Below are 26,180 nucleotides of genomic sequence, written 5' to 3' on the forward strand. Positions count from 1 at the left end.
TACTCCAGAAATAATATTTAATGAGAAATGGCTTAATGCCCTCAAATGGAATAGCGATGGACATTCCGGGCTGCGCCATGTGACCGTGAAGATCCTGGATATCCGACATAAAGTTTGGGTTGTCTGCGTACACGCACAGAACATTCGATGTCTTCCAAATCCTTCGAATGTTTTTGTTCATCATCTTCCGTTATTATTATTATACACTGTCTTTGCTTCGGTATTGTGTCATTTGTAGTCCATCGTCATTGAATCTAATGTGCGTTAATTTATTTCATTTGCATCGAAGCTTGGAACGTCTTAAATTTAGATCAATCACGGCTGTTGCGTGGCATTGGAGAGTGGCACAGGTATTTTAGGCACCTGGCATCATAATTATTTTTCACAGACACAGTCTATCGTCAACGTAATGCTGGCAAACAGTAACGTAGCACGTAAAACAATAGCTTAGCTCATATAACCTCCCTGCAAATAAATATGTAAATAACCCACAACACAGGAGCCTTGTATAATTACAAACACAGCGCGGAACATCTCTAGGTGTGGGCTTTCTGAAGTTTTGGAACAGACTGTGCAAATATTTTCGAGAAGTAAATAAATGACAGACGTATATGCTATCTCTAGCTCTTCTTGTGTGCGCACCGCTGCCAGTTTACAGCACCGTGTAATAGAGCAAAGTTCCAGCCCTGCAATCGCTTGACTCTCTCGCCAATGCAGGCGGAAGAGAGAAGCTTTGGGGGCCACTCTGGATGGTAATGTTGGGCCCCACTCTTCCACCGCTGGGGTCACACATCCTCGAAAGATGTGCGAGCATCACCGACACTTTACCCCTCCACACGCGGCGACCCCGCCGATAAATGTACCATTGCCGTGTGCTCAGAGGTGGTAGGAGGGTGGTGTGGTGGAGATTTAATAAATTTGCCCCATTGTTTCAACCGCTGCCAATCGAATTCAAACCCGCCGCCCACTTTTAGATTGCAAGTCCACTGCGCTAATCGTCACACGGCGGTAGCAGCACCCCTCCCCCGCGTCCGCATGCACGTGTGTTTGAAATTTCAGAAGCTGTGCCTCAAGTCTCCGCGGCGCGGGCGGATCAGCGCGGATTTCGTTTGAAGTCCACGTGGGATCGAACGACTCCCGCTGAGCTGCTTTCAGTTTTGCACGTCAAGGTGCGCCTTACCTGGCGAGCTACGCAGAGACGATTCCTAAAGGCTTGGGGAGATGTCGGGGAGGGGACGCACGCTGTGATAGGGAAGTGTATTATTACACATCCCATTCCCAATTTTTTTTCTTTTAACGCATTGTAAGCCAGAGAGATCTGTGTGTCTATGTGTGTGTGTTGAGGGATGGCTTCGTGCTTTGAAAGCAAGAGGGTGGAAGTTTAAATCCTGATAGCATACCTCTTCCTGGGGCTTTTTTTCCTTAGTTCATTGCAGCTGCCAATTACATTTTTCATCCTCATTGGGGCCAAAGAGCTGCAGCGTTTCATGAATTTGGTGTTGTGGTTGGCGCAGTAGTAATACGAGCAAAGCAAGAGGCATGCGTGCAAGTTTGCTGAGCAAAAACAAATATTGTTGGAGGGACTCAACTGACACCTCGCAGAATATGATACCTAGAGCAATTATTGAAAAGGATCAGGATCATCATGATGAAAATTAGGAGGCGAACAAGAGCAGGATGGATATATTTTGGAAAATTAATTTGGTAATGAAAAAACAACGTACCATGCATGGTTCTTGGAGAGGAAAGTTTTCAATCAGCGCATACTCAGCAGCAGTGGCAATTCAACAGAAACATGGGCACTGACAAACAAAATGGAACAAAAGCGGAAGTGTTTTAAAGAAGTATCAAGAGATGCGTGCGCTTGGGAGTAACACGGAGAAACAAGGAAGAGGAACACACGGAAGAAAAAACAAATGCGCATCAGACAGGCCGTATAATGACTCGTGAGTAACGTAAATTGTTTTGCACGTGATGCATCTCTCTACAAGGAACTATCGGCGATGGACACGGCTGTGATCGAATAGCAGCCATAAGAAGGGTAAGATAAACCAGCGCAGTCAGAATAAGAATCTGTATTCATGGCGGAGGAATCCGATGAGCTATAAAGCAATTTTTTTCTCACAGAAGTCCAAGTGAAGGTGGAGTCAGAAAGTTACAACAACAAACAATACAAAAAACCCGATAGGAGTGCAATGTATAGGAAAGGTAAGAAAATAACTACAAAATATATATTTTTATTTTATCAGGTAAAGCCCACAGCTATTAGCTGGCCATAGTTCAATGAAGTGGCTTATCACGTGGAAATTTGTTGTGGCCAAATAATCTAAATAATCTAAGCGCAAGGAGTTAAGTTTCCGCGCAGGAATGGTATGGAGTGTGGCATTACAAGGCCGTCAGGGCCGGCAATGGCATGCAGAAACTCACATCCAGACAATGGCTGATGATGAGGATGGTGGTGGTGGTGATGGATAGCTTTAAGAAGATGATTGACGGGCATTGGCATTGACCGCACTCAAAAAGCATTTACACTGGGCAATTTCTCCAAAAACGCTTCGTATAGTGCCACATTAAAATATTTACACGCCATGAACTTCAGCACTTGCAATAACACGGTAAGACAACAACACGACTGTCATCGCGCAGCATTCTGATGACTTGCAGATGTTGGGAAAGCGTATTTATATGAACGTTTTAAGAAAACGGTGAAGATCTTTGCCAAAGCATTACCCCTTAGACCAATTTGTATGATCAAGGAGTTTTCCTGGCATCACAGCTTGGCTCCGCTTTTTTGGGCTGAAACTAACCGAACTGATTTATGTGGAATGTACCTGAGTGTTATCCACTTGCAACCAGTTTTTTTCCTGGTTAAATGAAAAACAATTCCTACGAACTTAGCAACCCCGCTGCTCCCTGGACAAAAATAATATCGGTTGTTTAAATGCCCGACATGGGCAATACGTTACATTGCCTGACTACCGATAGATTTCATTAACAACAACAATAATAATCTGGTACATTTGGTATTCGCGTCGTTCTTGTGGCGCAAGGCTACCACGGAATCACTCGTTTCACCGACACGGTGTACAGTAGTTTAATCGGTAGGGGGCGACGTTTGCTGGGCTAATCTCTTTGGAAACTTGGACCGCGTTGCCTGCACGTGACGGCGTCGACGGCCCTCGTTTTGAAAAATGACGCCATGTCAGTCTTTTCGCCAGCCAGCCGCCGTGAACCGGGCGCTTGTCTACGTTGCGTCGTCAGACTCCCGCGGCGTTCTGCAAATCGCCCGATGATGCTGCTCGGACTTACCCCGCGCCTACTGATTATTAGCGCGGTTTCGTGTTGCAGCATGTTGAACTTACTTCGCACCGTCCGTGGCCGGCCCTGCTAATCGCAGGTGAAATAACGTGGCGTGACCTAGCAGTAACAACGCGAAAAAATATGCGAAATAAAAAAAATGGTCTCTCAGTATGAGCAGCTGTCATCGTTTGGTATTCGCGAAATGTATTTACGTGTGTTGAGCTTCTTTCGCACCGTGTGCTTAACCAACCGTGCTTAATCGGAGGTGCGCGCGCTGTAGGGTGCGAACGAAGTTCAGCTTGCGTGCATACCAGCAAAACGTCGTACCAATTTGCTAAATGTTGCGGGTTTGATCTCTAACGTACCGGTGTGCTGAAGCAACAACAAATCGGCTCGTTTGTTTGCTTAACAGCTCTTTTTGGCCGTGTCAGTCAGGTGGAGGGTGGGAGTACGACACAGATTGGCATTGCACTCGCGCAATCTGACCCAAAAATCAATTGCGTATCATAGCATTGCTCGCGAGAGATTGCGTGTTAAAAGTCTAACGGAGGTTGCCAGGATCGTAGCAAAGTGTGCTAAAACCACCACTCCACTGCACACGGCAGTGTTTTACACACGTACTGGTTGCACAAACATTGTGCGTCTTGTATATAGCTGGAATGTAATCAAATCCTGTGCAAGTGCAGTACAATGCGTGAACGTGTGTGTGCGTGTGTGCGCCAACTGGGTGCGCACGCGTGTTTGGCTGTGCCTGTTAACCGTGCGTGCTGTGGCTGACCGGTGTGGTGCGAAATATCGTTGGGTGGCTTTTTGGCCATATCTCAAAATGTTGGGTGGTTGTCCAAGCTCCCCACGACGCCCAACCGCGGTGGCTGCGGCTCCCTTGGCTGATGAGGGCCACGCAAGCAGCCGAGCCCCCAAGGGAGGGGAAGGCGGCGTCTGTCGCAAGCGTGCGGATATGAGACACGCTCGTTACGCGAGTGCGTGTTGACGCCCACGGGCGGCGGGGGTGCGGGGGATGCACCGGGGGTCGAAGGTCAATGTGGCAGTGGCCCTGAATATACAATGCCAGTGTGTACCTACCTTAATGTGCCTGTGCGCCCTCGCCTGCTCGTCAAAAGAGACGGATGACTAAAAATAATACATTTGGCGAGGATACTACAACAACAAAAAAGATTTTGTCACGACAGATTACGCCGATGTAAGCACATGTGCGTGCTTACATAGCACGCATTACTGTAGAAATGTGCATGTGAATGTGCGAGTACACAATTGTGTATAATACAATGCCTGCATTCATAGACTCTAAATATGGTTATGTAATGTACATATGTAGCGGAGCTGCGATGATTGATTACATTAATGTTCGAAAAATTATAATCGACTACTCTTTTTTAAATAGTGGTCGCCACTACAAGCCAGGCCCTAGTGCCACACGGCTTTTGATGATGCCAATGACATGATGTCAATTACAACATGAAGCCCCACTGAGCATCATCCAGCAGCACACGTGGAAATCTGTGCGACTATTTTCTTGTTATAAATTAATTGAATCGCTAATCGGTGGCGTATTCGATGACTTAAATGATCACAGTGGCCCACTGCTAACATTTGCATATACGTGTGAAAACACACGTGCTACTTGTCATCAAGATTTATTTGTTTCTGTATTTCTGTGTGAAGTTAACGTGTTTGATTTTTGGGTTTCCCCCACGGATTGTGTGGAGGAGGAATTGTTTACGTTATTGTCAAATGCTATACTGTATTGCACGTTGCATTTTAAAGCAGTATCTCATATCTCAATAATTTGTTATATTTGAATCACGATATTTATTTATACTGGAGTAATCCGATAACCTATGAAGCTCTTTTTCACAGATGTCCAGTAAGGGCACGGGTTTAAGAACAAAGTGTCTGAAGCCTTTTACATGCACCTTATATAGGTACCCTGGGGTACCAAATAATATTAAATGGCCGAGGCAATTAAATATTTGATTTCTAGGACACTTTTTTTTCCAGGGGTGTACTTAACTCCGCGACTGGGGTATCGATCAATCGGAAATCGGTGCCACACTCCTCGATGTCGAAACGCAGCGAGGACGATTGTGCTAAAACCCTGAACGCTCGAACGCACCGTGGTGGTGCATCGTGAGTACAGCTCGTCGAGATGAGTCGATTGCCGCATCGCCGACCATCAACAGACTAAAAATGACTGCATCACGGGCATTATGCGAGAGCTGGGGTACCGCCATAAGGTTAATTTATTGTATAAAATTAATCCTTGTGAATCGTTACTAGTTGTAACTTGGCATGTGGGCCTCACGTCAACCCATGTCAGGGTTGAAGGTTTCCCACTTGAACGTGGTTAAAAACATCGTTTTTCGTGAGCTTGCATAATGCCATGGTTATTTAGCATAAAAAAAAACATCACTTGGGAATGAATCTCGCAGTGTTGCCTAGACTACCTATATTGGGCCTCTTCATTTGCTCCACATCTCAATTTGCAAACGACGTCCATTGCAGCAGCGCACTGCAAAACACGCCCAACTGCAGATGCGTAGGACTGCCTGCCATTTGGCGGGTCTGGTCAGGGCACGAGCACGTTTTAAGTCTTCAGTAGTGCAGCTAATCACCGCTTTGCCAACCGGTGGAGATTAGCTGTCTTTTGTGGGAGGTGAACATGGACAAAAGAGAGAGAGAGAACAAAAACGTAACCTTGTCAAATGTTATTGTGCTGCATGACCTTGGCGCAAGCCATATTCCTTCTCGATTTGAAGCTTTCGTGACGGCAGAAATCCATACTCTTTGGTTCTTTCGGCAAAGTCACGTAGGTAGAAAAAATAATAGATCATGACGTTTCGATCGCAACGCAAGCAAGCAATCGTCATCAGGCGCCTGATGATCAGAGTTAAGCCATATTCCGTCGCGCCAGCACTTGGTCGCAGGGCAACGTGCGTGTGTCCGTGTGTGCGAGCAGACGTTTCTCGCTCCGTTGGATTGTGCCTTTGCTGCGTTGTGGCACCGATACTCTGACAGCTGTCTCCTGAGCCCAACCCTTGGAAAAGCAAGGCTGCCAAATCGTGGCACGTGCGCTATTAAATGTATAATTTATTGCCTTTTTGTATTCTTTCTCTGCCTCGGCATTAAAACATGGCACGTATTTATCTATTTTTTTTTCTGGGAGCTGGGTGTAAACTATGTCCAGCAGCAGGGCAGGCAAGCTGGAAGCACTGTTTTGTTTAAAGTAATGAATTAAGATGGTTCTACGGGCGGATGTCAACTTTTTACGTTGAAATTTGAGCACGTGACATGGCTTTACACTGAAGGTTACTTTCTGGGCCCATTCGCCTCTGTACTGAGGTGACGCAAGCCCCTCCAGTCACGAGTCTTGAGTCCACTGGGCCACAGTCTGCAGCCTTTGGGGTGTCTTGGAACGAAGGGACTTCGAGGACTTGAGTTTTTAAAAGTGTAATGTTGCACGTGAGGCAGTTGATTAGATGGTTATGAGTTTTGTTTCAGTGTCTTTGGCAGGTTCATTACTCCAACGCAAGCTTTTATAACTGTCACGAATCAGCTGGCTTAGAGGATCGGGCCTTGACACTGGCTTAGACCTCAAAGGCTCCTCCTGTGCCTTGGCCTCAGCTTTGACCTCATGGGTCCTCACCTTCTGGCCTTCAATCCAAGGCTGCCAGTCATTTGAAAAATAATCGTGCAATACATAGCAAATATGTGCATGTATGCAGCTCATTGCTCCGGCCAGAGGCCCTGTGGATTACTGGTATAAATTTATAAACGCATTAATTTTATAATTTCATTCTGATTTTGTTTATATACAATACTCGATGCGTTTTACCTTGGCATACCAAATACCCCCATTCGTGTGTGTGTGTGTATGCGAGCTCGATGGAAAGATGTATTCGAAAAGCAAAGGGCTTTGTGTGTATGCCGTCCTCCTCTGTCCTTGAATCCATTCGCCGTTCGTTTTCCATCTATTCTGTTGATAGGTAAAAATATGCACTGCCTCAAGGCGAATTTCGATGCCATGCAAGAGGTGATTGATGCGAGGCACGGAATGGACTTTTCTCACAGTTCCTTATGTAACTTTTCAGATACATTTCATCTTGTCGCCACGTTGACGCGTTGTAATGTTGCAGTGTGATTTTGTGTGCACGTAAGTCCTCCATCTGGTGGTTAACTTCGTCTTATTTCAGATTTCAGTTGTGTATAATTTTTTGCCGTTCTGGTCTTTTAAGAATGAAGTTAAAGGTCAAGGGAAATTCCTTTTCATTTTATGGCTGTCCAAACCTCGGTGCCGATTGTTGAATCGTAAGATTGAGGCCTTGAATAAGAGCCAGGCACACGTCCTGCCAGCGCTCCTCGTACACCAAGCAGTGAACAAACATTGAAATGCACAGACCTGCCGTGTTATTGCTGGGCAGGGTTGTGTGCTTCCTTACCGCATTGCCAATAAACACCCTGGTCCACGTGTAATGCATTATTATGTACCGTCATAAAAATCGCTAATACTTTATAGCCCCTTTTGTAAATCCTCTGCCGCGATGAAGAAGGCCTCCCAATTGCCACGTCACGGTCAAGGGAGTCGTTGGACCATATTTCGCCTGGCGCCAGTCCAGGGCTTGGCAACTCGCGGCTCCGGAGCCGCGTGCGACTCTTGAAAGGACTCTCGCTTCGTGACGGTTATTTATTAAGGATCACGGCCGTCTCGTATTCGCATGGAATTGCGGCTCTTGAGGTATCGATTTGTTTTTACCGAATTCGAAAAAATAAGCAAAAAAGGGTCTTGTTATTTTTGGTTGCACTGGTCTGTGTGGGTTGGTGGAGTGGGGGCTCCGGGTGGTCACCAGGTTCGTAGCAATGCAATGCACCGGCCACTGCTGCGCTGCGTCTCTACCCCAGCGCTGTCGTACTACCCCGGTTTTACGTCAGGGATGCCTTCCCGAATGAAAGGTGCGACGACGAAAATCGAAACGACGTAAATCACAAGCGATGTTAGCAGGGTAGGTAGGTGGGGAAGGCAAAGGCTTGGAGGCGACGGGTACCGAGGACGGGAAGCAAATGGAGAAGTGGTATTTTTAATAAAGTGATGGACGTATTTGCGAAATGACGTCAAAGGGTGAGACGTACATCGGGGGTATTACTGTATAATATATAGTCCATTTATTTTGAACTTGGTTGACTTTTGTTGGCTGCCAGTCGCGATCATCTGAACACGGTGCCTTTTAATCTTCCAAACGAATTCCAAGGGACACGTCAGATGTTTGACGAACCCAAACAATAAAACGATTGAAACGTGTTTTTTTTTTAAAACGCGCTCTTTGAATCTTACTTGGCCACAAATGAAGTGGGCCTTCTTGTTTGGGAAACCCGCGTGTTAATTGACCCAACTGTGTTCATAATTAAACGTCAGATCGTCTGCCTGAAACAAACGCCACCGATTGTGTTGATGCAAATGGCACGCAAAGTCACGCACCATTTCGCCCGCTAGTCGTGCCGTGTTTGCTCGCTGATGGCGCTGCTTCCCTCCTAATTTCGTAACAGCTAGCTGCCCTTTGCAGCCTCTGTTGCGTTAAAAGAGAGGGGGAGGAGAGGAAGCGACGAGGCTCCACTGCCCCCAACGTCCTTGCTGCCAGCCAAACGGAGGCGTGAGGGCTCGCACGTCGAAGGCAAATAACAAGAAACAACAAACCCAAGACGACCGCAGCAGCGCCTGCGTTGTGGCTGCACGGCGCACCCTGGAACACCGTGTCCCATCAGCGGACCGCTAAAGCCCTCTGGCACCCCCCCCCCCCGCCGCCGCCGCCGCCAGCTCCACGCTTGCGGCGCGGGCAGACCCCCGCGGAGGACGGCCTCTTTGTAATTCGCGTGCGTTGCGTCGCAGCCGAATTAACCACCCGCTGATAGCTGCAGTCGTGTGTAAAGCCGTCTTGTGTGTGCAAGCGGAGTGGCGCTGCTGCTGCTGTTGCTTCTGCTGCCGCCACCGCTACCGCTGTGGGTTTTTTTAATTTTAAAGATGCAGCGTTGGCGAAATAATGAAGTGCTGCAGTCTCTTGCACCCCCCCCTCCCGTCCCCTGAGCAAGAGCGAAGTTGTTTCAGGGTTTGCGGCGCGTTGCTGCCCTCTGCTGGATGGATGTGGCACAGAGCTAAAGCCCTCTCCTCTCTCTCGCACGGCCTTGGCTTCCCTGATGCCTGCATCTGAAATGGACATGGGAGGGTGGTCTTACCTTGTCTTAAAGGAATTGATATAGCTCCTCGATGAAGGCGCTTGACGATGAATTACGAACGGTACAGCGTAGGAATGTAATGGTGGAGATGAGACCGATTAAATAGATGAGAGGAAGCAACGCGGGGGGGGCAAATCTGTGATGCGTGAATTCGGTGAAAGTTGATAACAGTCAATGATGATGAATGTATTGAGTGAAAGGGGAAGGAGTGAAAGCTATATGAGATTATGAGGAGGGAAAACTAATGGTGGCGGTTATGAGGGGGGAGATTACGTGGTCGTGGGGTGAGCTCGGTAACAATTAGTGAGTTTTGAGTGCGAAATGGAAACGAGCGAGCGAAGGTGACTGTTTCATGTGGAGGGGAAGTTTATTCCAGTGATTGAGCGCAAGGAGATACAGCAAATATTGAGTGTGACTGCACATGCATTTTATGTGCGCACGAGCTGAGACCATTAATTCGTAGAGTGTGTCCAGTCCGCTCGTATGCATATCATAAGCATCATTGACGACCACACAATCAATCTGATACTCTTGGCTGTGTTAAATAAAATTAGTTTGTAATTGCAGAAACATTTTTCTTGGGTGCAACGCGGAAGTGAGTTCCATAATTTTTCTTTTGAAAATCCATTCGACCACCGCGGGGAGAGAGAACACGCGAACTCCAAACATACAAAAGGCATCGGGGTCGAATCCACGACCTCCTGCGTACCAAGCGAGGGAGATAACATCTCCTCGCCAATGTGGCGCCCTATCAAAGTATCGCTTGGGAAACGTGGTTGTGTTTGATTGGCGGTTGTTCCATTCCATCGGTTCGTTGTGACAATGCACTTTGGGTTTTCCTGGCTTAGCCACCAGCCCCCTTCTCAAAAAAAATGTACATCCTCCCAGAATATCGACACGGAACTCGGTGAGACGTTTTCATTACGTTGTCTATTTGCGCTGTTGCTGGTTTTAAATAAAGTAAAAAAGAAAATGCATTGAGTTGGAGCGAGCGGTTGGGTCTCCGCGTCTTTAGGAGGAGGTGGTTTTGACCAACTGTCAAAACAACCCCTAATCTGTGGCACAGAGCAGCAAGCACCGTCTCATCTGCCCATCGTAGACACGGGAGGGAGGATTGTGTCACGTTGTTTTGAGTCCGTATGTCCACAAGCTTTTCGTATTTTATGGCTAAGGCACCTGGTGTGCGTCTTGACTGGCCGCAGAGAGTCTTGTCTGTCTAACTTAAACACTGTTCATATTGGAAACTAATCTTTAAAACTGGTTCTTTTGATGAATTATAATATCCTTGACCTGGAGATCACTGTCTGATTTAAAGGCCTATTCGAATAAAAACAATGCTTGAGTCTATGCTGTCAAAACACTGCTTTCTTGCACCATCGTTTTCATTTTGTATTTACATAATGGGTGGTAAGTTGACTTTAATGTTGAGGAGAACACAGTGGGTGATGCATCACACTTCAAAGGGCGTCGTATTGGTACTTTATAAAAACTGTGGGGGAATAATTTAACATGACTGCCAACAAATATTAAATTCGTATCAGTGAATCACTTTACAGGGATAAATTCATTCACGGGCATCTTCAAGGAAACTGAATCGATGAATGAATGCAACTGCAGGTCACAACATCTCCATATTAAGTTTCTCAAACATATTTTGAAGGATTTTTTTTTAAGCTGCTACTCATGTGTCTATACCTACGTATGTCGCCGAGTATGAAAGGTTTTGAAAACACTCCATATTATTACAGGGACTCCTTTACTTACGAACGAGTTAAGTTCCAGAGGTCTGTTCGTAAGTCGATTTGTTCAACTTTACTCCTGTCGATTCACAAACATGCTGTACGGCATATACACTAAACACGGGGAATGGCTTTAAAAAGTAGTATGATCTCCTTTCGATGTACATGCCACCACCGCCATCTATATTGCGCTGCGGTTGAGCTTACGACTGTCGATCCGGAACAGGCAACTGGACAAGCGGGACAGGTTTCGTTCGTATCTCTGAAAGTTCGTATGTCGATTGTTCGCAAGTTACACGAATGACTCGGGGGAGAAGGAGGGCTCTCCCAGAGGAAATGAGCCAGCCTTTCTCACGGGCTCCTTGCAGAAGCGATCAGCCGTTCGTACGGCGACACCCAACTACTGCCGCTGACCTGTCCGGCCTCTTAATTTGCGTGCCCGCAGCGGACTCATCGTGCCGGAGAACCGGGCCAACGAGAGCATCCCCGAGGTGGTGGCGCGCTCCGGAAGCGCCTTCCTTCATTTCTTCAGCGACGCGGCCTACAACCTCACGGGATTCAACATCTCGTACAGGTAACGCGGCACCAGCGCAGGCGCTGCCGGAGGGTGTACGTGGTTGGGGGGGGGGGGGGTGCGCTGGAGTTTTCTACAACGCTGGTCATCGTGGCCATTCTCCCCACGGTTGTATTTTGCTGTGCCGAGTACCTCGTCAGCAGTCCTGCAAAGTGCTTGGATTCGTGGCAATTATTCACAAAAATACAAGTGGTTGGCATTGTGGGCAGTAGAGGGCAGTGGCACTGTGGGCAGGAGAGGGCAGTACAGCAAAATCCATTGTTATTCACCAACCCGCGCTGACCAGCGTGGTGAAGTATGATGATATATCCTCTACGATCTGCAAGGAATGGTGATGCCCTCATCTATCAGTGGATTTGCCAAAACGGGCTGTACATTTGCAGGCATCCCTTGCTCTACGGATAGACTGCCGTATAACAATGCGGAATATCCAAATCCATCTGCTCGTCACCACCAATAATAATGAGCATCCCACCCTATGCCCACTCGAGTTACATTGCCGCTCGTAATTCATTGTTTGCCTTCATGGTCTATGGAGACTGGGTGGAAGGGGAGCAACTTAAACAACAACCGGTGTTTGCAGCCACACGCAGTCACAACCCGAGTGAAGTTGAAAGAGGAATTTTAATCAGAGCTGCGAAGACTTCAATTGGCGTCGGGGAGACGTTTAGCAGCTGTGTTCCTCATCGCGGCTCACCTCTGGCTTGGCGTCTGGCTTGGCCTCTCACGTGGCTCAGCTCTGGCTTGAGCCTCTCACGTGGCTCAGCTCTGGCTTGACCTCTCACGTGGCTCAGCTCTGGCTTGACCTCTCACGTGGCTCAGCTCTGGCTTGAGCCTCTCACGTAGCTCAGCTCTGGCTTGACCTCTCACGTGGCTCAGCTCTGGCTTGACCTCTCACGTGGCTCAGCTCTGGCTTGAGCCTCTCACGTGGCTCAGCTCTGGCTTGACCTCTCACGTGGCTCAGCTCTGGCTTGACCTCTCACGTGGCTCACCTCTGGCTTGGCGTCTGGCTTGGCCTCTCACGTGGCTCAGCTCTGGCTTGAGCCCTCTCGGTTGCTTTTCAAAGACGCACGAGTGGCTCGGCCGTGGCTCGGCTCGGGCTCGACTCGTGGGAAATTCTGAGCGTACGGCTGGGACCTTGCTCGGAGCCGAGATTAGTGTGGCTTTGAGCCAGCCAGAGCCTAAGCCTGAGCCGGGCCACGATTAACAATACGGCCTTAAACTCTTTGACGCCCGTGGAGTGGTACTTAATCAGTGCCTCTGACGTCTCTCCGGCTGCACAGCTTTAACTCGTGCCCAAACAACTGCTCGGGGCATGGGCGGTGCAACAGCTCGGGCGGTGCGCACTGCGTGTGTGACGAGTTCTGGAAGGGCGGAGCGTGCGACGTCCCCTACTGCGGCGACAACTGCGGCAGCCCCGTGCGCGGATTCTGCGACCTGCCGGGCAAGAAGTGCTGCATGTGCAACAGCAGCTGGCAGGGTACAGCTCCTCGCCTCCCTCGCCTCCCTCGCCTCCCTCGCCACCCTCGCCTCCCTCGCATCCCTCGCCTCCCTCGCCACCCTCGCCACCCTCGCCTCCCTCGCCACCCTCGCCACCCTCGCCACCCTCGTCTCCCTCGCCTCTCGCCTCCCTCGCCACCCTCGCCACCCTCGCCACCCTCGCCTCCCTCGCCTCTCGCCTCCCTCGCCTCCCTCGCCACCCTCGCCACCCTCGCCTCCCTCGCATCCCTCGCCTCCCTCGCCACCCTCGCCACCCTCGCCTCCCTCGCCACCCTCGCCTCCCTCGCCTCCCTCGCCACCCTCGCCTCCCTCGCCTCCCTCGCCACCCTCGCCACCCTCGCCTCCCTCGCCACCCTCGCCACCCTCGCCTCCCTCGCCTCCCTCGCCACCCTCGCCACCCTCGCCTCCCTCGCCACCCTCGCCTCCCTCGCCTCCCTCGCCTCCCTCGCCACCCTCGCCACCCTCGCCTCCCTCGCCACCCTCGCTACCCTCGCCTCCCTCGCCTCCCTCGCCTCCCTCGCCTCCCTCGCCACCCTCGCCACCCTCGCCACCCTCGCCACCCTCGCCTCCCTCGCCTCCCTCTTCACCCTCGCCTCCCTCGCCACCCTCGCCACCCTCGCCTCCCTCGCCTCCCTCGCCACCCTCGCCACCCTCGCCACCCTCGCCTCCCTCGCCACCCTCGCCTCCCTCGCCACCCTCGCCACCCTCGCCTCCCTCGCCACCCTCGCCTCCCTCGCCTCCCTCGCCTCCCTCGCCACCCTCGCCACCCTCGCCACCCTCGCCTCCCTCGCCTCCCTCTTCACCCTCGCCTCCCTCGCCACCCTCGCCACCCTCGCCACCCTCGCCACCCTCGCCTCCCTCGCCACCCTCGCCACCCTCGCCTCCCTCGCCACCCTCGCCACCCTCGCCACCCTCGCCACCCTCGCCACTCTTGCTACCCTTGCCACCCTCGCCACCCTCGCCACCCTCGCCTCCCTCGCCACCCTCGCCTCCCTCGCCACTCTTGCTACCCTTGCCACACTCGCTTCCCATTCCACCCTCGCCACCCACACCTCCCTTGCCTCCCTCATCACCCTCTCCACCCATACCTCCCTCGCCTCCCTCGTGACTCTCGCCTCCCCTCGCCACCCTCGCCAACCCTCGCCTCCCTCGCCTACCTCACCTCTTTTTGTCGTGTTTTGGAGATCTTTCTATGTAAGTGTTATCTTGCGTCTGTCTATGTGATATCCCTGACAGTGAGTTACCGAGGTAAGGAAATCCTAACTTAGTTTCTTCGTGTGCCGGGTGCCGGTCTTCGTCGGTACTACTCGCTAACAGCACTTGTCCCGGCAGTCTGTTAAGGCTACGCGGGGGACGTCTTTGTGCGCGCACGTACACGTTGTGCCCCCCGCGTCAACTTTGCGCAGGACCCGACTGTTCGGTGACGGTGCCCGCCAACGAGTCGTACTGGATGCTCCTGGACGATGAGTACTCGGGTATCGCGCGAGCATCACACAAGGCCGTTGTGCACAATGGCAGCATGTGGATCGTGGGTGGTTACGCGTTCAACTACTCGGGCTTCCCCATGGTGCTCAGGTGGGCCATCCGACTGGGTCGAGTGCTCTTGAAACGGAATTCCCATTTATTTATTTTTCTTTTTTTCCCCCCCATCCGCTGAATGCACTGCTTACTACTATTTCATCGGCAGGCTTTTAAGAGAGGGTTAGGTCGAGGTCGCTGAACACTCGGGGCAGGGCCAGAGTGCGATTGTTACAGATGGAGCGAGAGCTTCCTTCTCTACAAAGCCACAGCTGCCTGGTAATGACTAGTGGCTCAAAGGCTTTACGTTATAGAGTGGCAGTGGCCGTGTATTGTGCCTTCTCACTGTTGATCCTCTTGGGGTAGAGACCTGAGGAGCTTAAGTCAGTGGAACACGGTAATACTTGCACAGGTCACGAGTGCTGTTCTCGAACTTCTCGCAATTGGCAAGTACATTCGATGATGATGCTGAAGTTAGTAGTGTACGTGGTGCGAGAGGGGGCTTATGGGAGCGGCGGCCAGCATGGTACGCTACGAGCCGGCGACCCGGGTTCGATTCCTGCTCACGGCCAACACCAGTGATGATTATCTGAACTGGTTCTGGGCCTCTACTATGTCGACTCGGCCTCAAATGAGTGCCTGGTGTGGTGTGTAAACATCGCCACTGGGGAGACAAAGACGGCCGGGTGTGGTGCTGGCCACCCACTCCGTTGTGTGCTGTGCCGCTCTTCATGAGGGCTCGCTAGCAGCAGTTGCCCCAACAGCCTGTTGCAGGCTATACAGGGGATCTTTGTCTTTGTCTTCGGTGCGAGGGGTGGCCCTCGAATTAACAATGCAATGTGTTTTCCGTGCAGTTATGATTTGAAGACGAACACGTGGCCAGCACTGAAGCGCATCGAGATCCCATTTTATCCACGCTACGGCCATTCCCTCTCTCTGCACGGGGTAAGTGTCGTCCAGTGCATTTTGAAGTGCGTTGTAGCGGTTGGCGAATGCGTTGAAAGCAAAAAAGTGGCCTGACCAGATTCGGCGAGTTGCGTTGGTGGCAAGCGGTGCAGAATGAAAGAAGCCATTCGCTGGCAATTGTTGCAGGCTGCTCAACTTCAAGGCGAGCTCCGGAGCAACCACACCGCAGCCGGTAGACGTGACTGGATTTAGAACTTCCTTCTCAGTGCTCAGAGCTCTATCTCCGAGTCTCTCTTGCAAGTCCATTAAGCATTAATTCCGTCCTGGAACCCCTTACCCGATTGGCATTTGGGATGACCTCTGAAAGCAATTCAATTTTGTTAAATATTCAAGGTGTCTCTTTTACTGGATCCGGTCTGAAGCCGCATATTTCAACAGTTCTATTCCAAATAAGGCTTCTTTAATGAAGTACCTGAATCCCATGCCAGAGTAGATAACGGAGGTTACAACGGTCTATAGATTAAATTGCTTGCTTCCCGCTCCAAAGGATTTATCACAGATATGTGAATCGATTGGCGGTGGCCCGGGTCACCGCAAAATATTGGTGGGCCGGGCATAGTTTCAGGTTATTTTCTGGGAGCATCGCTGGTACCACCACCCTGTCCTGCCGGAGGGCGACGCTGGGAGCGATGATGATGACGACGATGTCGATCCCGCCAGCACGACCGTGACCGCCGGCCGTACCGAGAGAGCGCCTGGTGCGCCATTGCCTCCGAGTGGTCTCGCTCCCAAAGACAAGGAGGGTGGTCGCCCCCCGTAAGAAGCAGAACGTGCTGGGGAATGACCAGGCCAGCATCCTGATGTACTTTCACAACAAGCAATAAACAGCCGTTGCCAGGCAAAAATCCCCAGCAAGCCCCCCTTTTTTATGGGTGTTTTGCGCGTGTGTTTTATTTCCATATTTGGCGTGCGTATCAGGCTCAGTGACATCTCCGGTCTTCATAGGCCTTCTGGTTCGGAGTTATGGAGGTTTTGGCACCCCCGGGTCACGACGGTGACCCGGGTCACCGCCAATCGATTCATTTGTGCATTTAATCAACCACAGAGTCAAAGCATTGAAATTAGTTTGTTGCATATGAAACCACTAAGTAAGATTTGTTTTCTATCCACAACAAAAACATCTATTCGCATCTTCAGAGAGTACAGAAACAAATGAAGCTAAATAAAGAAAACATCTGCAGCGTGTTAATAGTAGCTCAAATGTTCAACTGGAAAGCAGTTTTTGAATTTTCCCATTAATAATCATGGCCGCTTAATAACGCACGCAAAATGTGGTTCGCTAACAAGTCTGGGCGCAGCGTCGTTTGGGCTGGTCAAAAAGAAAAAATTGAAAGCATGCTTTCCCAAGAACTGTCTGTGCACGGCCGCGCTGGCCGTGCCAAGCGTCAGCCTGCAACCCGCCCCCTGACCGCCGTTCCTTGTCGCCTATGCCCCCTTCCCCCGCAGGACAACTTGTACATGTACGGCGGCAAGATCGAGACGCCGGGCGGCAGCGTGACGGACGAGTTGTGGGTGTTCCACGTGCCGAACCAGACGTGGTCGCACCAGGTGCCCTTGCCCGGCACCCCGCGCGGCCAGTTTGCCGCCGTGGGCCACTCGGCGCACGTGGCCACGCTGGACACCGGCGAGGTCGTCATGTTCGTGTTCTTTGGGCACAATCCCACCTACGGGTACCTGAGCAAGGTCCAGGAGTACAACATCAGTAAGCTGCCCGTTCGTTTGTTGTTGGTGGTGTACGTCAAATGTGGAGGGGGCTGGAGGGGGGCCAGTGGCAATGAGTACTTCCGGGCCACTCCCACAGATTTCTTAATTCAAACCTCTGCAGCCAACTAGCGCAAACAAAACTGAATGCGTGACCATCCCAATTGTGACCACCCACACCTGACCACCCACACGCGACCACCCACACGCGACCACCCACACCTGACCACCCACACCTAACCACCCACACGCGACCACCCACACCTGACCACCCACACCTGACCACCCACACGTGACCACCCACACCTGACCACCCACACCTGACCACCCACGCATGACCACCCACACCTGACCACCCACACCTGACCACCCACGCATGACCACCCACACCTGACCACCCAAACCTGACCACCCACACGTGACCACCCACACGCCTGACCACCCACGCATGACCACCCACACCTGACCACCCACACCTGACCACCCACACCTGACCACCCACACCTGACCACCCACACGTGACTACTCCGCTTTGCATATCTTGGTTCTCGGTCGCACGTGGATAGTAGTGTCAATAACTTTGGCCACCCCTCCTATACACACACACATTGTAAATTAACGATTGTGTACAAGTACATGTCTGTAAGTATGTGAAAACAAATTAAGTTAGTAATGGTCAAACAGCCCCCAGGGCATGCACGGTGTGTGGGGACGCTTCATTCAGCAGTACATCGACAAAGGGCTTTGGGTATACAAAGATCCCCCGTGTAGTCTTAACAAACTGTTGCGGCAAGTGCTGTAACTTTATACACCCTGTACACCCATGTTGGATTCAAATGTACCGTATAATTGTTCCAATTCTATTGTTAATCTCTAATCCGATTCACCAATAGCAAATAAGGACCATGAAAATCATAATTTACACAGCACTGCAGGTACACTGGGTATATATTTACATACGTTAAGAGAGGATTAACAACCAAGAGGAGGTAAATATATGGTATATCTTTATTTTAAGAGGTATACTGCATAGAAAACAAAGACAAAGATCTCTGGATAGCCTCTAGCAGACCGTTGAGGCAAGTGCTGTTAGCGAGCACCTATGAAGGCCGGCACGGCGCACGAGGGGGTAGGTGCCCAGCACCACGCCCGGCCGCCTTTGTCTCCCTCATGGCGATGTTTACACACCGCACCAGGTACTCATTTGAGGCCGAGTCGACCTAGGGAATGAGGTTCAGGACCGGTTTCAGATAATTGTCACCGGTGTTGGCCGTGAGTGGGAATCGAACTCGGGTCGCCGGGTTCATAGGGCAGCGAGCTAACCACTACGCTACCGCTTGGATATGCACGCGCACACACGCGCCTAAATATTCACGTGCCTTCTTCAGGCGTCCACGCGGGTCGGTGGCACGCTTGCGCGCAAAGTGCGATAGAAGTGCAACCCACCTCCCCTCCTCCCCCGTGTGACCCCACAGAAACGAACTCGTGGCGCATCCCTGACACCAACGGGGCGCTGGTGCTGGGGGGCTACGGCCAGAGCAGCGTGTACGACTCCCTCGGCCGGGCCGTGTTTGTGCACGGCGGCTTCAAGGCCTTCAGCATGAACCGCAACAGCCTGACGGACGACCTGTACCGCTTCGACGTCAACACGCGCACCTGGTGGGTCCGCGTGGCGCTGCCGCGTGGCGCGGCCGAGGAAAAACGAGCCTCGCCCGCTGCGTAGCGTTCTCACCGGTTGCGCTGTGTGTAGATGAGAATGTTCTTCGCAATCGGAATCTTTGTTTACACTGGAAGAATCCGATGGGCTACGAAGCTCTTTTCACAGACGTGCAGTCGTTTTCGCCTGACGTGTCGGCGTCAAGAACCCGGCAACGCCAGCCCTGTGCCAGGTCGTCATGCGCCGTTATTGCCAGTCAGGGCGCTGCGGTGGTGATGTTAATTACCTCACCTGGTATGCAGGAGGTCGATGATTCGATCCTGACCCTTGACGCCTGTATATTTGGAGTCTGCATGTCTCGCTTCTCGCGGTCTTGTGGATTTTTCTCCGGGTGCTCCAGTTTTTCCCTCCACACGTGCGTTTCGAGAATTTGGCTGCGAGAAATTTCCACACGATAAGCCACTTGGTTGAGCTATCATTTGTGGCCTGGTCGTTTCTGAAAAAGAGCTATATAGCTCAGTGGGCCTTACATCGAAAAAAATGTTAATTAGTTTAATCGTATAATTCTAGATTTAAAGATTTCGTGACTGCAAGGATTCATACTCTTTGTTTTTTTCGGTAAAGTAACGTAGGTAAAATCAAATAAATAAAAACACGTCCTTTCGGAGGCAACACAAGCTTCCGTCTTCAGATGGAAACCGTCACAGCAAATAGCTGCATCAAGTGCAGAGAGCTCTAAGAGACCCGAGATTATATACAGGTTAAGGGGGGGGGGAGGAGCCAAGAAGGGCCGTGGGGGGTGGCTAAGTTAAGCCGCCTTTTGTTATGCTGCAGGGGGTTAGGGGGACTGAGGCGATGGCGAGCGGTTGTCGAAAATGAGAGGAACCAAACTGGAAGAAATGGAAATGGGTGTACAATTATAAGGCAGCTAAAGTTTGACTTGGTTGATGACATCTTTCCAATGATTGCTTAATTTAAAACCATCCTCTCGGTTGAAGTTGTGTCAATGTTTGTATATCTGGACGGCTTCATGGACAAATCTTTGGTAGTGTCCTGGAGGTTTGCAGAGTCTTATAGTTTAACCAGGTGGTGATATTTGTATTTTTAACATATTAACATATTTCGCACCGTTTGTAGCGATCCGTGCTAATGTGAGCTGCGGGGGGGGAAAGGGCAACAAACTAAATACTAAAAGCAGTTCTCAAGAAAAGAGTTTTCAATCCAGATTCATTTCATCGAAGGAGCGAGTCAGATCCTCAAAATTCAGTTTTTCGCACGTGCGGAGCGAAACTTAGAGGGCTTTGTGCCAAACGACACGCGGGCGCGACCCGAAAAAACAAACGGATCTAAGAAAATAAATTTGGCACGCGCGCGTTAAGTCCCCCGCCGCACCGTAGCTGTCCCGGCCATTCGCGTCTCAGGCCTCTGTTGGGCTCCGCCTGGTGGCGACAGTCGTGAGCTGCAGTTGAAATCTCGCTCGACATCTCTTCTCGTGGCGGAACGTCGTGGCACACTAACACGTGTCCTGCGTTCGCGAGCGGTTTAGAAGGTTTTACGCATCGCGTTTCGGAACTCGAGCGGTAATGAAGGTGCGTGATATAAATGCTCGCGCACAAATCTGTCCGTATACGTGTAGGAATAATGAAAGTAATATTATTTTCACAGGATGGAAAGCATAAAATTGCGTAGCACTGCATGGGCAGTGCTAGACAAAACACAAATTGCAAAAAAAATCTAAACATTTGTCAATAACACTGTCATGGAAGGGGCAATGGCTCCTTCTTCACAGGACTTGAAGGAGCGGCAATTGCCTGAAAATGTTCCTGTTATATAGTTTTCCCCTTGAAACTGCTCGATGTTAATAATTTAAAACTCCCACTTTTCTGCGTGAGCAAGCGTATACTGTCAAATGCCCACAGTGCTTGGGGTAAATGAATAAATGAGCGGGGCGTACTCGTGTACAGGGATTGATGAATGTAATTTCCAAATGCGTGCATCGGCGCTGAAGCAGACACAGGTGCCCCGCTAATTTGAGAACACTCAGGGTAAAGGAGAGGTACTTTCCCTCTGGAAGAGAGAACATTTCTGTTGAGTTCTGCTGACGCGGCCGTTTCGCTCTATAAACTGGTTCCTGCCAGCCGATGAATCAGAGCCTGGTACAAGGCTGCTGATTAGCTGCAGCACATCTACTACCGCTGTGCACGTTTTTCGTGGGTCTGCCGTACGGCTCCGTGATGTGTTTCGGGTTGTGCCGTGTGCCGTTCGGCATGTCCGTCGTTTCTCCTCGCGTGCTGGGAGGCTTCTTCGGCAAACGCTTCGCGACACGACGTCCCGGACGTTCCGATGCGCGTGACGTTTTTTGCGAAGAAGCTCCGAACGGGCACGCGCCGCAAATCGCGGAGACGCCGTCGTGCGTGCCGTGAAGTGTTCCTGCAGAAGCTCCCCGGCACGTGGGGTGGAACTTCGGACGTCAGAATCGGGATCTTTATTCGTCGCGGAGAAATCCGACGGGCTATGAAGCTCTTTTGCACAGATGTCCAGTAGGGGCGCGAGGTCATAAAGTGACAACAACAAACAATGCAACAACACGATCGGGAGTGCACAGTCTAGGAAATGTTAGCAAATCAGTAAAAATATAACTTAAACTAAACTAATTTTACTAGCCTTTTACCCGTCCAAGGACGGGTGTATGGCAGTAAATCTGAAACTTGCAAGCGAAAAGCAGACCGCGATGTGATATTCATTGCATCCATTCGTGTGCAATTTGTAAGGGCGCGGTGACACAGACCTATTTAATTTAAAGGTTATAATCCCTTGTTCATCACGACGTCCTTGTTACTTTGATGTCTCAACAACAGCGTTACGGAGATCGCGTGACGTGAGGGTTCTGCCTTTGTAGTGAGGGTTGTGAGTTGACGCTGAGGAGGGGGGAGGAGGCGCCTCGCCCCCCCCATGTGGAGTGACGTCAGCCGCTAACTATTATTAATGGAGAGGGGGGGGGTGTTCATTTGGAGGACTTCACCTTGTAATGATTATCAATGAGGGGGGGCTGGTCGACGTGGAGTGACGTCCGCGCGCGTTACACACTGACATTCTTGGGTAAATTTAGTAGTACATTTTACCAGGTAAAGCCCACTTGAGCAATTAGTTCTATTTCGGAAGCGACCTGGCTACAAAATGACAGCTCAAAAGCGGCACGACCCGCGATCGCGTCCGAATGGGCTCGTTGCCGTTTTAACCGCCTCGCGATGCCTCCTCGCCCCCGCACGCAGGACCATCCTCACGAGCAGCGGCCTCTGCCGCTACCTGCACTCGGCGGTGATCATCAGCGGCACCATGTTGGTGTACGGCGGCAACACGCACAACGACACGTCCGTCAGCACTGGCACCAAGTGCTTCTCCTCCGACTTCATGGCCTACGACATCGGTCGGTGCCTCCCCCCCCCCCCGCCTCCACCTTCCGCAAATTCCGGAGGCGTTGGTGGGGTCCGTGACCGATGTTTGTTATTTATTGTAATAGTAATAGGTTTTTTACCCTTTTATCTGGCACCAAAACTGACACCTTTATACGAGGGATCATGCTTGCAATAACCAACAGCACAAGCAGTCAAAATGCAAACAAAAAGAGACAACTCTGATAATGATATTGTCACTGTCCTTGAATTTGATTGGTCCACACCCGAGACGGCTTTTCTTAGAGCCCAGTCTCCACTGGTGTTGGACCAGATGACACCAAAAGGCGTACAACTCAAAAACAGCGCACTATCAGAGTATTGAGAGCTCGGGGCAAGCATTTACATTATGAGACCTCCTGGCAAAGGAGGTCTCATAATGTAAATGCTTGCCCCGAGCTCTGATAGTGCGCTTACCCCCCCCGAGCTCTGATTGTGCGCTGTTTTTGAGTTGTATGCATTTTGGTGTCATCTGGTCAAACACCAGTGGAGACTAGGTTGTAAGAAAAGCCGTCCTTGAAATTGATTGGACCAATCAATTTCAAGGACAGTGCATATCATTATCAGAGTTGTCTCTTTTTGTTTGCATTTTGACTGCTTGTGTTGCGGTTATTGCAAACATGATTCCTCGTATAAAGGTGTCATCTCATCCGCTACCATCTCATCCGCTACCATCTCATCCGCTACAATCTCATCCGCTACCATCCGCTACCATCTCATCCGCTACCATCTCATCCGCTACCATCCGCTACCATCTCATCCGCTACCATCTCATCCGCTACCATCTCAGCCGCTACCATCTCATCCGCTACCATCCGCTACCATCTCATCCGCTACCATCTCATCCGCTATCATCCGCTACCATCTCATCCGCTACCATCTCATCCGCTACCATCTCATCCGCTACCATCTCATCCGCTTCCATCTCATCCGCTACCATCTCATCCGCTACCATTCGCTTCCATCTCATCTGCTACCATCTCATCCGCTACCATCCGCTACCATCTCATCCGCTACCATCTCATCCGCTACCATCCACTTTCATCTCATCCGCTACCATCTCATCCGCTACCATCTCACCCGCTACCATCCGCTACCATCTCAGCCGCTACCATCTCATCCGCTACCATCTCAGCCGCTACCATCTCATCCGCTACCATCCGCTACCATCTCAGCCGCTACCATCTCATCCGCTACCATCTCAGCCGCTACCATCTCATCCGCTACCATCCGCTACCATCTCATCCGCTACCATCTCATCCGCTACCATCTGCTACCAACTCATCCGCTACCGTTCCTGCAGCTCTCACTCCACGTGCTCTCTGCTCCAACAACCAAAGAAGGCTTTCTGTCTAAAGCCACGAGGCAGCCTTCACTCATTGGAAGGGTCATTCATTCTCCGGCGCTGTCCCCATGATCCGGAACTTCATTTCCCAGGCTCGTCATGCTACAAACTCCCTGCCCCTTGTTCAAGTCCAGGCTCAAGACATGTTTTTCCCCTCTTCCTATCTCTGACCTGCCTCTTCTGTGTCGAGAGTTTAAGCAAGAAAAAAATCTCAGTGTGCAGAAACTTTGCAAGTTTCAATAGTGTTGCATTTACACGCTATTGTATTTGTTCGAAAGAGCTCCTTAGAGAGCTTAATGGGCCTCTAAATCACCCTGACTGGTTTCTAAAACTTGTGTGATCCTAGGAGAGCTGTCGTGATTGTCCCCGTTTAGCAGATGTGATTATGGTTATCAATAACCATCGTAACATTTCACAAAGACCTATAAGGATACATGCAGAGGAATCCTTACCTCACCATAGATTCCAAATAAACCGCACTAGAAAATCAAGTATTCATGAATTATACACTTTTATAAAAAATTAAAGAAGTGAGTATAAAACCGTAATTTCATAGGTTGTTGGAGTTCATCAATGCAGTATAATTTAAATTGGTGTTTAGAGCTTTAAGAAGTAATGAGCTAAGACGTAATTATAAAGTAATTTTAGGCTGTGGCCTTTTAATTGTGTGATCACATTTTAAAAGGCCTTAGTGTCAAGCATGACTTGCTCATTTATTAAGTTTACATGCATTGTGGGCATTTCTAAAGTGTACACTTGCTGGTATCATGACATAATGGTATTTTTAAAGATTGGTTTTGGCATCAGCATTCAGGCGATGCTTCAGGTAGATTTGCATTCACTTCTGAAACTGAGCCGTCCAATCAAAAGCTGTGCATTCTTACGGCTGCAGTGATGTTGAGTGATGGTGACTGGTGTACGGTTAATCATTCATGATGGGTATTTATCGGAGGCACTTGCATTTTTGCGATTGATGGATGGCGAGTGACATTACACATCATAGTCTCCAGTGTAGTAACACAAATGTTTAGCTCTCTTAAACATTTCAAAATCATCCTCATTTTAGCCTTTATATAAAATGTTGGAATAAATAGCCCGGTGCCTGCCTTCTCTAATAACGTTTAAGTTCCTGTGTCCTACCAAAGAAACCCCGCAGTGGCCGCTTTGCTGCACTTTTCAACACGGTGCAGTGTGTGCTGTGCCGCTTCTCCTGATGACTACTGGGCAGTGCTGGACGTGACAATTTAGAGCGCACGAAAGTGTTTATGGCAGTTCATTCGTTAACCAACGATAACGGTAAACGACAAAAAAAAATACCCCGTGACCCGTTTACTTTTTGCCATTCCGTTGCACAATGCGGACGGCGTTTTTGTTTATTCTCTCGACGTGCGCTTGAATGTTGGAAGGGAGCCCTCTCGTGCCAAGCAATTTCATGCAGGGTGACTCCACTTCTCATTTACCAAGAGGTGTCGTCGCATCCTTTTTTTGGAGAGCGCAGGCTCTGCGGCCATAGTGGTCTTGGCAAGGCCGTTCACTTGCGTGCGTTCCACACCTCGGCGATTGGATAAATTGTCACCAATCGGGCTCGTGGTTCGATTCAAGAATCGATTCTTACTTGTCCAAATTTAACCGTCTCGTTTTTATTATTTCCATTTTTTTTATCGCTCAGGTTTGTCTTAGGTTTCGGCGTGAATGCACAGGTGTACAACACAAGCGTACAATTAGCAAAATGCAATTTGGCATGAATTGGAAAATTATCAATTCTCGCACGTAGGATTCTACGCGTGCATCACGAGTGTAAACAATCAATGCGCCATTGTCACGCCAGATTTGCGTCCATCGCATCTTTTTAACTATCTACGAGAGTAATAGTTGTGTGTTGGGTTCCCCCTGCCCCGTCTCCCAATCAGCTTGTGACGAGTGGTCGGTGCTCCCCAAGCCTGACTTGCACACGGATACGGACCGCTTTGGCCACACCGCTGTGGCTCACAACGGGTAAGCCGATAGGATTGCGGCCTTCCAGCCCACCTTGCACACCGATAGCGAAGACGACGCATCGATGTTAACGTGCAGCGGATAACACCGGTTCAGTGCTGCCCCTTGGTCCACAGACGCACGTGAGTATTACTTGTAGATACGCCTTGAAAGCTGTACGGCGTTAAGAGTGGTTGTGAGGGCGTTTTTC

General features: G+C 50.3%; 1 protein-coding gene across 3 annotated transcripts in view; it reads left to right on the forward strand.

Moving 5' to 3' along the window:
* ATRN (attractin) overlaps positions 1 to 26,180 on the forward strand; it is a 338,155-nt gene that overhangs the window by 100,089 nt on the left and 211,886 nt on the right. For all 3 annotated transcript variants that reach the window (XM_076065925.1, XM_032950359.2, XM_032950360.2), the window contains exons 4-11: positions 11,728 to 11,856; positions 13,140 to 13,336; positions 14,763 to 14,931; positions 15,729 to 15,819; positions 17,287 to 17,542; positions 19,017 to 19,200; positions 22,471 to 22,625; positions 25,906 to 25,990. In XM_076065925.1, coding sequence (XP_075922040.1) covers positions 11,728 to 11,856; positions 13,140 to 13,336; positions 14,763 to 14,931; positions 15,729 to 15,819; positions 17,287 to 17,542; positions 19,017 to 19,200; positions 22,471 to 22,625; positions 25,906 to 25,990 — 1,266 coding nt within the window. The remainder of the gene's footprint in view (positions 1 to 11,727; positions 11,857 to 13,139; positions 13,337 to 14,762; positions 14,932 to 15,728; positions 15,820 to 17,286; positions 17,543 to 19,016; positions 19,201 to 22,470; positions 22,626 to 25,905; positions 25,991 to 26,180) is intronic.

Source organism: Petromyzon marinus, chromosome 9 (assembly GCF_048934315.1).
Source record: "Petromyzon marinus isolate PM22_M1 ecotype Great Lakes invasive population chromosome 9, UKy_Petmar_22M1.pri1.0, whole genome shotgun sequence".
NCBI classification, from domain to species: Eukaryota; Metazoa; Chordata; class Hyperoartia; order Petromyzontiformes; family Petromyzontidae; genus Petromyzon; species Petromyzon marinus.